General features: G+C 42.1%; 1 protein-coding gene across 4 annotated transcripts in view; it reads right to left on the minus strand.

The window, feature by feature from the left end:
- TRPV4 (transient receptor potential cation channel subfamily V member 4) overlaps window positions 1-12,600 on the minus strand; it is a 601,330-nt gene that overhangs the window by 247,210 nt on the left and 341,520 nt on the right. For all 4 annotated transcript variants that reach the window (XM_085636146.1, XM_085636144.1, XM_085636145.1 and 1 more), the window contains exon 4: window positions 10,767-10,919. In XM_085636146.1, coding sequence (XP_085492272.1) covers window positions 10,767-10,919 — 153 coding nt within the window. The remainder of the gene's footprint in view (window positions 1-10,766; window positions 10,920-12,600) is intronic.

Raw genomic sequence — 12,600 nt, forward strand, 5'->3', positions numbered from 1 at the left:
AAACAAGCGACCTTGGTCATCAGCACCTAGCCAGCCTATGGCGGGAGCAAGGAGGGATCAACTCCTCCCTGACCTACTCCGATTAACCTGTAGCAAATCTCATCGAGATATTTCTCTGATTTACATTATATGAATTTACTAATTTGCCCTCCAAAATAATTCCTCAAAAAGGCCTCTCTGCTGTCACTTATCCATATCTGCGCAAAGATGATCACAAGGACTGGTGAGGCGTAAGTCACTCCCACTGTCAATGCTGTTCACCAACTCCTGGTGAAGAAAGATTGAATATCAATGCACCATTTGTGGCAATTCTAATCAGAGACGAATTTGCAAAAATGCATAAGTGCGGAGGCCCATAATGTTTCTTAGGAACCCACGGCCAGTGCTGCTAAATGCCTGCGCTGCCATATAATAAGGCTTCCTTGTCCCGATTCTACAACCATACACTTCATGTCTCTTGATCTCACTCTTGGAGGGTATTTTTATCCCTGCTTTCTCCATTTGTCACTGTCTTATTAGCTTTCACTTCATTCTCCCTTTTATGCCTTACTCTGTGATGTTCTGGGTCACAATATGATTATGAAAAGTAAGTTCCAGTCCCCAAAAAACATTGGCAATGAAAAACCAATAGGTGTGGCCTTGGCCAGCCAGTGCGATAGTTGTTTGTTTTATTGCAGGCATGCAGAACTAAAAGAAAATGGGCCACTACACTGTATGCTACCCCACTGTATACCACTACACAGTACGCCACTCCACTCGATCCGACTTGACTCTACACCAGGCCATTATATGCTACGCAACTCCACTGTATGCCACTTCAGTGTACACCACTCTATTCCACCTCATTCTACTCTACTTCACTCTATACTGTAACACAGTACACTTTAGAACATTATCCTCCACTACATTGTACCACACTCAATTTAATAACACTCCACTCGACAACAGTAAGCTGTCAGATTATTAAAAAGTTTTAATTAAAATTATAAAAACCATCGAATTTCCAATAAAAAACAAAGGTCAAAGCTTAGTTCTAGTTAGGAAAATGTTATTTATTTTTGGTATACAAATTCAACTTTAACTACACAAATATTAGAAATTCTACACTTATAGTTGTCTCGAATGAGGTGACAAGACTATGTACAAAGCTGCCCGACATGCGCCACTAAACGAAATAAGAATGACGACAAAAACTGGGCCTCGCGTTTGTTGCCAAATGTAAAAGTTGAATTTGCTAATCTCATTCCGTTTCATTTGACTTGTCTTCTGCCTGGAAGTCAACAGATCCGTGTAGGCATGTTTTTCACCACATCCAAACCGGAGGCGAGGTTGGCTTCGCACAAAAATAAACTACGTTCCTCAAACCCAGACTGCTCTCTGCTGTGGTAAAGCATGTGATGAACTGTCTGTCTCTCGCGCTGTCACGCGGCTGCACTTCCTCATTCGAAGAACTGCTCTTGCGCAACGCAAAACGTGAAGAAAACTAGGTGCACGGCGTCACAGGAATAGATGTACAAGTGGTGGGAGCGCTAAAGGTTCTGCAGACTATAAGCAACAAACACGTAAAAACAATAATACAAATATAAAACAAAGTTTTACTTTATTGTGTTTTACAAACACAATAAGCAGCCCCAAAACCAATTACGATGAACGATGAGCAGTGCTTCGCTAAATTCTCTATGCGTCTCTTACATGTCAGGAGGCGGAAATGACGTACGGAAGAGTAGAGATCTGTAAAATAAATGTACTTTTTTTTTTACAGCATATTGTATGTTTGCGAAAGGCCTCACTCACACCAGAGAAAAGGCAAGGTTGCAGGCTAGTGTCAAAAGACTCAGAAGGGACTGGGCAAATATATGACGTTACAACGCATGCAATTACAACTCATGCTTTAACAACGCATGCCATTACATCGCAACTACCATTACATTGCATGATTTTACAACGCATGCAATTACAGCGCATTTTTTTAAACTACCATTACAACGCATTCCATTACAATGCATACCATTACAACGCATAATATTTTTAGGGCAACAGTAGGGTAAGTGTTGGATAGTGTACGGGTAAAAATTACTATTCCCACTCCAGTGAGTGCAACAGTGGGGTAAGTGTTGGATAGCGTGAGGTAAAAATGTATATTTCTACTCCTGTGAGTGCAACAGTAGGGGAAGTTTTGGATAGTGTAGGGGTATAAATTACTATTTCCATGTACCCCAAAACCCATACCCACCCTAATACTAAAGAAATCTCCATTACTTACCTTATAATGAATTGTAATGGCATGTATTGTAATAGTATATGTTGTAGTGGCATGCGTTGTAATGGCATGCATTGTAAAGGCAGTTGCGTTGTAACAGCTGCGTTGTAAAGGTAGGTCATTGTAATGACTGTGTTGTAATGGATGTTTCCCGGCTTGGCCTGCTGAATTTCCGAATGTTAGGTCAAGTGGTTGGAAAGAGACCAGATAAAGAGAAGAGGGCCACAATGGAGTAACATGAACCAATGGAACAGTCACCTTATGTTTTTAAAACAATCGCCTTAAAGGAGGATGCTTTTGATTGGCCATAAAGAACACTGTGGTAAATAAGGTCCCTGGGGCCCTATTACAGATAGGGTGCACTTTTCCTGTTTGCTCCACGGCGCAACATTAAAAGTGCGCTCACAACATGCAAGTCGCAGGACTTCACCCCTAAACCACCACCCCATCCTTGGAGACGAATGTGAGACATAAGTGTGTGGTATTACCAAGACGTAGCTATTTATCAAGCAACATACTGTTAGCAAATGAAATAGTCATATAGGAGTTTTCTATAAATGCAAAGAAACAAGGAAGGCAACACTGCAACACCTATATTGAACAGCAAGTGACTCTCGAGATAATTGAATCCGAAAATAATTAGCCATGATTCCGAAGTCCAGTGATTAACAGTTCACAAATGTATTGTAGCTAGCAGATTCTTAGTATATACAACCTCTGCAGGGGCAAGCACCTGATGCCAACAATTCTCATTCCCCACCAAGGGTTCTTGGGCAAATAACATTTTCAACATCAATTTAAACAAGCTTTCACCTCTAACTAGAAGAGGTATGGAAACACACATAGTTTGGTACATAATATATAACTCCAGGATACAGCATAATGCACAGTCCCTACCCGGGTACCTCTGCACTGACCAGCCCCCATCCATAATGAACTCAAGGCAACCTAGGGTAGGGCTGAAAGGTCCACAACCCACCCCCTCCAGCCAGCCCCATGCCGGACAAGATAATTACCACATCAAGGGGTCAAAACCAGCCAATCAGTCCAATTTCTGGAGTAGCCCCATTCTTTTCTGCTCATATTTCCGCCTTTTGCATCAAGTGTTGGTGGGGGGATGTTTCTGGATTATGCACCCCCCACCACAGGTCTGGAGCCTCTGGAGATGTTGACTGCTGTGTGGTCAAGAGTCAAAAGAAGGAGCTCTTAAGGCCCTGCTGTTGTGGTGCCCCTAGATGGTGTCAGAACTTCTTGCAGGAAGCCTTTGGAGATCCCATTATAGGCTTCTGCCAGTGGAACTACTAATGGCGGCCCTCTGTTATGTGCAAGGTACGCCAACTCAAAGTGCACCGGGTGCAAACAGGGAAAATGTTGCATGGACTGCCCTCGGGCAACCGCGAACTGGGAGCAGTGCATTCAAGAGAAATACGGAGCAGCTGTTTTAAAGCTGCTGTTTCTTTGCGCTTTCAAGATGGATTAGAGATCCCCTTGCAGGCTGGTGCAGTGAATGACTGCACCCGCCTGCAGGGTGATGTTTTGGGGAGGGGGGCATTGGGTTATGGGATCCCACTTTGTCCCCCCAGAGGGTTGCCTTTAGATGGCGAAAAGGAAGGATGACTGAAAAAGGAGAAAGACATTTTGGGCAAGCATTTGGAATTATACTGGTTAACAAGCAGAGTAATCATATCCGACCATGGGCTTGATGTATATAGTTTTTAATCCACTTGATTAACAATTTTCAAACTTGTTGACAATGGGTACATAGTCACATCCTGTTGCAAGTGTAAAGTGCACAGTTAGATGGTAACTTGAATGTGTGAAGGTACTCTATGCTCAGATAATGAAATGGTATAAGTGATTGACACAGAAATGAGAGAAAGGGGTGCAAAGAATCATACCAGGCAGTCGGTGGCATGCTAGGCAATCTGGTGCGGATGTGCATATACAACTTATCTTAATATGTGGCAGTTAGAGTGGTACTCGGGATGGTGGGGAGGCTGCGCTTCAACTCTGTATGTGTTTATGTACCACTTAATGGAATCAAGTTTTTGACTTGACAGGGAGGGGCTTTGCCATACAAGACAATTAGGTGAAAGTGGTGTGTAAGGGGGTGCGGTATGATAATCATATGCTTTTTAAACACAGGGAATCTCAGCCCTGTTTATTGCTTGTTCTTTTTACATGCACACAGCAAGGGATGGAGGGGGACACTTTTCCTTAATGACATACAAGAGGAAGTAAATGGGCATTCCATGGGAGTGGGCCACAGGCGGTCTCTTCAGCTACATCACTCTAGCAGTTGTCTAGAGTGATCTATTTTAGAGGACAAACTGGCACCCCTAACGCCCCCTCCCCCCCACACACACAGACACACACACCAACAACAAAAAAGTAACAAAACCTGGAAGATACGATTTAAGACAAATGTAGGTTACTACATGTTACTCCATGCTTCCACAAATGCCCATGTGGCCTTTCCAGAGATTGGGGGAAAGGCTTGAAGACTTCCAAAAAGTGTGAAGCTGTTCTCGCTTTCCCTTTTTTTCAGAAGAATGCATTCCTGCTTTGAAAGAGAGCAACTGCAAGGGGAAACCGGTTTGCTACTCTGAAATAATGTCTGTATTCTTTTTGAGACCACAGTAGGATGCACCCAGCATTTTAATGAAGGACCTGAAATTCACTTCAGCTAAATATCTGCCCCTGGTGCCAACTCGGCCCCAAGTGGACTAATGTCTCTTATGTGCCAGGATCCCGAAACGTGCGTTGGCATGTTTTTGTGAAACCTACAAATTCTGGGCCTGATTCACAAAGGTAAACTTACATTTTTGTGTAAGTTCACGACTTGTTGGTATTCACAAAATATGTAGCGAGTTTTACGACTCTACACTCCCTAAACTTATGTGTAAGGAGTTCTCCACGCCCAGAGAATTCGCAGTCAATGTGGAGAACTCTGCACACAGGTAAGGCAGCGAGGAGTCTCAAAACTGCACACGTAGCTTATGAATACTAAAAAGTAGCACATTTACACAAAAGCGTAAGTTTACCTTTTGGATTCCGGCCCGAGTTCGTTCTTGTCCAAAGATAGACTGCAGATTGCATAAACGGTGCACATTCTCTTACCATTATCTACGTTTACTGGAGCCATAAGACTTTTATTATACAAGTGATCCCTGTCTAGACACTTTAAAGGTAGGTTTCAACGTATTTCTGTGCCAAAACTTCACAAAATACGACTTCCAAGCAAAATGTTCAGTTTTTTCATGGGTGAGGTTCTCATTATTATAACGCAATTTTCAGAAACTTCTGGGGTAAACCCATGGTGCGATATATTCAAAGTGAGCACTACACGGCCTCCGCCCACTGAAAAAGTATCCTCCCTCCTTTGATCTCATTACTGGCGCAGTATTGTATTTAGGTCTCGCCTGACCCAGCACATGCGCTGGTCTGGCGAGACTTATTGAGAGGGCTCCAAAAAGTGCTACCAGGCCAGCCTAGACCTACAGTGCATGTGCGCGGGCGCGCGCACCGCGCTTTACCGCGATTACTTTCACTTTCGCGGCCGCACGGCCGCTTTGATGTTTAATCTGAAGTGTTTCCCGTGCTGCCAGCTAGAAGCAAAGAAATCTAAATTTGATCAATCGCACACTTTTTCAGCCAGAGAACCAAATAGACCCAGATGCTATGTAACTGAGAAACCAAAATCACACATTCCATCACTTAGGGCGCTGCTAATTAAACGATTTTCTCGAAGGGAGTGGTGCGTGCGTTTTTCATTGACTTGCAGTTGAAAGGTGGATACTTTTGAAGTGTTAAAAAGTTTGAAAATTATTATTATTCTTTCTATTCAAATGAAAAGCGATTATCCTGCTTGAGAGGGCTGGTATATTCGGGCTGCCCTATTATTCATGCATTAGTGTGCCAACTCTGCCAAAGGTCCCAATGTAGTCAAGGAAAGTGGATTCCTCATCCCCAGGTCTGGAACTTAAAAAACATCTATTATTTGCGACTTGGACCTTGGTGCAACTGAACTTGATACACGTCTGGTAGCTACTCCTCTGAAAATACAAGATTTTATTTTCCGTGGTCATGTTACATTTGGGGCACGCGTTCATAGATTTTTCAGGTGCTGAGCCAGACCAAAAGGTTTCCTTGCCAGATGCATTTTGTACACGTTGTTTTGTGATGTATAACACTGATTCTGATCTGGGGTGAGCTTGAAAATCCTGTTATAAGCGCCTTGTTAAATATAAAATAGCATTTTCCTCCGGCTCAAAAAGATGTATGTGTGGGAAGGCAGGGAGGAGGCGCTTCCCTGTGCTTCACCGTGGCGGGAGGGGAGCCTCTCAGCCAGGCCGCCCTCAGTGAGCGGCCTGCTGCTGCTCGCCAACTTTTACAGCCCTGCCTGCCGCATGGCGATCAGCAAGTGTTTCTTGCTTCCGTCTATCTGCGCGCTAAAATCGTTTGAAGTGTGTGTTCTGCAGCCACACAGCACTTTGTCTGGCTTGCTGGCGGCAGTTTCCTTCCCAGCAGTACTCACGTGTCGTGAGTCTTAAAATGTGTACGTTAATGTAATACTACATATATCGGGTGTGGGGTGTGTCACAACATATCGAAGGACAATACACTGCTGGTAAACTTTTATGGTACCATTTCTGTGGTAAAGGGACACATGGCAAAATGGCTTCCAACTGCCCTTTCTAATTTAGGGGTGTTCAAAAATTGCATAATTTGCTTTTGTGTAATTACGTGAAATCTGGGCAAAATGTAACAAAATTATGTGAACTGCAAATCCATCAATAAGAGCAATGTTTTAGTGCAAAATATGGCCTGTCAATTTTTGACGCAAGGACACATTTTAGACTAAAAAGGCACTAAAAATAAAAGTGTTGCGACCAACAGTCTCTTGTTTTCTGGTTGTTCCCACACAACCATAGTGCCACATACAGCAATCTAGTTACGCGGCATGGTGTAATGTTAGCATGCAAGGATAATGTGAACTTTGCGAAATTATGTGAATTACACCAGCCTAATTTAAATTTCACCTCGGTCTAAGTTCGTATAAATGAACAAAAATACTTGTAGCGTGAAGGGGATAATGCGACTCATTGAAATTCTAAAAACATCTGTGGAGCCAGCATCGCCTCTCTAACATAACTAAGATAAGATCAGATGCTCCATGCAAACCTCGCTTGCGAGTCATTGTTTTGCATGAAGCTGCCTGGGTAGGGTTGCCCCCATCTATAAGGCAGGCTACGGGTTCTTATCAAGCCAAATGTCATGATTTTAGATGCCAACATGGAATCTCTGGTGACCTAATTGTCAATGTTCGAATTTTCATCCATGTTGACTCAGGAAATTATACTAGAGCAGGTGCTTCAAAAGTGAACTTAATATATTGACTTGTGTCAAATGTTGAAGCTAATCCTGTGTCAGGTGGGGAGGGCGTGTGTCTGTGCATCTGTGGTCAAAGCTGGCAGGTGATGGACGATCCCAAGCTTTATTAATTTGGTCAAAACTGTTTCCATACTTTTCTTTTTTTAAAACAAGCCTTCCTGAAATATTTGAGCTCCATGGGTTGAAAATGCATAAGAAGAGTCTCCTCTGCTGTGGAGTGAGAGATGGTTGAGGCAGTGAAGAAGAAACAAGCCTTCCCTCTAGGGTGCCTGCTACCTTAAAGAAATGTAAAAGTGTGCAATTGGTTATTCCACAAATCTAAATGTTGCTTGGGAGCCAATACAGGTTTTAATTGATAGACTATGGAATTTGTCCTTTTAATGGAAATATATAAAACAAGCATTGGCATAGCCAATAAGTCTCGCCTTTGGGACCTTATAAGTATTTAGTTATGCAGCACAATATCCTTGGTGCAACATTAACTGTTGCATGGCTAAACACTTATAAGGTCCTAAAGGCGAGACCTATTGGCTATGCCAATGCTTGTTTTGTATTGTATTGTGGAATTTGTATCGCGCTTATACTGAGGACGCAGATCAGTGGAACAACTGGTCTCCATTTTTTAGTCTGAAACTATGTTTAAGCGTTTTCAATCGCGATTTGTTTTCTTTGAAAGAAAATGACGAGTTAAACTGTTAACACTTTAGGTGAATGGAAGCATACATTTTCCAAAGTTCATAGTGGGTATCACATGCTCCTGAAAGTGATTTAATCCCTCAAGCTCTAACCTCTAACCAGCTTTCACAAGAAAGCTATGAAAGCTAAGTGATAAATTGGGGCATTTTCTAGTCTATTTAGCGTTCTTTATTAGCAACCTATTTCCCAAGGAGTGTTAAAGGATAATTCTGGCTTACATGACAATGTGCTTTTTCCATCAGTTACAAGCTACATTCTCTAATTTGAGTTCATTCAACTTCTTCTCCAAATTGTAATCTTTGTCTTAGATTGTGGAAGGCAACCTTCTAATCTGCCTTTCACACAGCTCCAACATCTGCCTCTCAAACATTTGTGCGGTAAGCAACTAGTTAGTATGTCTGTATTTTAATGGGACGTCTAATGCGTAATCAGAACTAGAAAAAAAGTGAGTTAGCAATGTACCATGAACTGTACAGACAAGTATGGAACACTTTAATTTTGTCTGCAAAGACAAAGGGATGAAGGGGTAAAGAGGTTAGTTAAAGGGCCACAGAGCCATGAGGCTCCATCATTGGATCAGAAGGTTCTTCACCACTCTTTGAAGGATTGAGGTTTTAGTACCTTTATAATAAACCGAGGTGGTAGCAGAAAAAAATACAAAATAGCGAACAAGTTAAATGATTTTTCAGATCCCAGACCTATAAATCGAGAGGACTTGCCTCTTGGTGCATTCATGTGTTTTTTACGTCTGGCCTTTGAGAAAGTTTTAGTTGTTTTGCCAGACTATTGTTTTCCCAATATATTCATACATAGTCAGGGGTGGCTCCTCCACTAGGGCGGACGAGCGTCGCTGCACTGCTACTCACAGTGCGAGAATCAGAAACATGAAATGGTAATAACTTTCCGTTATTACCATTTTATGTTGGGTTGCGAGTGGGCGGGGCTGCTCTGAGAGCAGGGGAGGGGAGGAGTGGTGTGCCTGCCCACTCAAGAGTGCGCAAAGACAGTTTGGTCAGCCCCTTGGGCAGGCCAAACCACTCATTCATATGCACTCTTGCCTTTTCTCCGTGTAGGCTGCATGCACCCTACATGGACAAAAATGGCCTCCCCATTAGCCCCTGGCTGGTCGGAGTCACGACTAATCACAACACTGCTTGAGCAGCGTTGTGATTGGCTTTGGGAGGGAGGAAGCCTGGCTGCCTGCTTCTGCTTCCTGTTCCTGGACAGCAGGAGAGCAGAGAAGACGCGTAACCCGGGACACAGCCAGGTAAGTTTAATTATGTTTAAAAAAATATATATTTAATATAATTAACCCCCCCCCACCCCCCACCTCCCCACGTGACACCCCCCCACCCGCAAGTCATACCGGCCACAACTGTACATAGTATACAAACACTAAGGGGCATTTGGTCAGCAGGATTCATCTTTGCTCTGTTAAACCATCATTCACCTTGTGCGTCTGCAAACCACATTGGAACGCACAGAACATTAAATCAGCCCACTTTATCCATATGCTCAATTTACTTTGAGCGACTCCACAAAGCCTGTTCACATTGTTGACAACAACTTTAAAATAGTTCCTTTCTCTCAAGTGACAAACCTGGTTCAAATGCCCTTTTTATTTTTTTATTTTTAAATAACTGCGATTTATTTTTCTGAAATGGTTATTTATTGTTCGGTACCTTTTTAAAGTTACTCATACACAGTGTGTAAGTGTCTTTGGAGCTACCTGTGATTTAAATGCTAGGTTAGATTTCTATGTTTTTATTCATTCTTGTATCGTTCACAAATATTAACAAGAAAAAATGCATGGCATAATTAAAATGCTAGTTGTTTAAAACACAACTAGTACATATTAGTAATTTTTTAAAAAAGATATATTTCAATTAATAATGCAAGTCTATGATAGCCACATTTAGGTGGCAGTATTGTTTTGTGGTATATGCTGGCAACATTTTGAAAAAACATTTTTAGTTAACCTTTGCACCAGCTTGCAAAAGGCAGCCATTTTGGATATGCCAACACTTGTGTTTTTTTCTTGGTTGGTCATGTCTGAATTGGATTCTTTGCTTTAACATTAGTCTTCTACGGTACCTTATTTTTCATCCCGATAGATCGAGGCATTGGCAGTTTTTGCCTTATTGGATGTGGCTTGAATTAAAGATGATATACGTCAGAAGGGGAAACTAACGATGGGCAATTAGAATGAAAGACATAGGTTCCAACTATGCAAAGCCATTACATCGCTAGAATAGATTTATGCAACCGAAGGTGTTTACCAACCATATACAAAAGTGTTAAGATAACACATGAAGAAAAATATTAACTGAAAAAAGTTACAAGGAATCAGACTTTATTCTACATATTCACTCTGGAATCTTTTACTCACTGTCAGATGAATAACTCCGAAACCTACCTCGATAGTACACATCGCGGAAGGGCGCGTTGATGAACTCCCGTAGGTTTCCTGTTTTTTCTGCAATGTCCATGAGCATGGGGATGGTGTCATTCTTCCCTCCACTCAGGTTCATCAATGCTTTTGGCAAACATGTCTTCCCTGTTGAGGCCTCTGTAAAACAAACCATCAGTGAGACAACTAGTAGCCATTCTTATGAAAAAAATGACAAGAATACAAATTATGTATAAACTGCAGAAATACACAATGCAGACATCTGTAAACGTATTTAACACCTCGATTGTGGACGCGAGGTGAGAAAATATCAATGTGCCCATATTACTTGATCTCATAAACAAAATAGGTTTTCTTTTGTTATCAGCTTTTATGTAGGGCTTCTACCACTAATACGGCATTGCAGTGCTTTCTGAATGTGGGTGCCCTTTTCATATGGGTTTGGGATTTTCTTTAATGGACTAAGTGTGGTTGCTTGGTAGTGTATGGGTAAAAGAGACATGTTAGTGGTGCGTGTTGGTCGATGTCAAAGTGAAAATTATGTTGACCCGCTCAGAGTCTTTGTAGAGTTTTATGAACGTAGACAGGCTTGTTAAAGGTAATTTCCATGGTCAGGTAATTAGCTAAGTTTTGACGTTGAGCACAAGAGGCTGTGGTACATCATGTAGGATAAAACAGAAAAAAAGCTTTTGCGTGCCGTCTAGCACAGAACCAATTGCATGTGTTCCCTTTTTTAATCACATCACTGTATTTATGATCTGTTTTTTCCCACCACACTGAGTAAATTACATCATTTGAAATGCTCCTCGTACAATGAAAATGTTCTTTGTAAATTGTTACACTGCTTCATGAAGCTAGGAGCATAATGTATCGCAGAACTAAAATAAAATAAATAAAACATATGGTTCAAATGTAGACCCTCTACACCAGAGAAACAGCGACTACGTCCCTCTTGTCTCACGTCCTCGTTATGGTGCAGAATTGATCTGTACCCTGAAAGAATTTCATTGAAAAGTTAGTACAAGGGGTCCCGAACAGTCCGGGTTACAACTGCAAGACAGAGGCAATTGGGGGCCTCTAGCTGTGGCCAGTCTAAACACCTAAAGCGCATGCATAGCGGTGGCCTTTAAAATAATTCTTTAATTTGAAAGGTCAGAGTACTGGGAAAAATTGCATGTCTTCATCACACCTGCCTGCTTCACATTTTGTCTGGGGAATTGCTTTTACATGATGCATTCTTGAGCCTGGTAGGAAAAATATTGCTTGCAGCAATTATGCATAGTAGCAATTCAACAACGCGACCTCCAACCGACCCTCCCTCCCTCCCTCCCAGGAAGCTGGGAACGGATACTGCAAAGCAGAGGTCAAGGGCGAACAAAAGATGGATGAACAGATGATACAGTAAACCAAACAATAGTCATAAAGCTATGCTGAAAACCCAGATAATGTGTGGGGAAAATACCTATTATTTCACATTGCCCTCATTTTATTGTCTGCTCATCACAAGGATACTCCATGCAACCTTTGTCCCTCTTGGAAGAGGTGAGGTGCATTTTGATTATCCAGCTCTATGAGACTAGTTTTTTGTATTTAGTCTTCTCTACAATATATTTTAAATAATGTTTGTGAATTTATGTAAAGAAAGAATTTTGTTAGCGCCCAGGGCCGGACTGGCCGTAGCGGGCATCAGGCATTTCCGCTGGAAGGCTGGGGGGTGGTTTTTTTTAGTGACGAGGGCCGGTTTTGTAACTGGGGTCCTGTATTGCAGCAGTGTTGCAGTATCGGCCCCCAGTAACAAAAGCAGCAGTGCTTCACACTTGAACGCCCCAACCTCCCCCCA

This window comes from Triturus cristatus, chromosome 11, assembly GCF_964204655.1.
Source record: "Triturus cristatus chromosome 11, aTriCri1.1, whole genome shotgun sequence".
Lineage (NCBI taxonomy): Eukaryota > Metazoa > Chordata > Amphibia > Caudata > Salamandridae > Triturus > Triturus cristatus.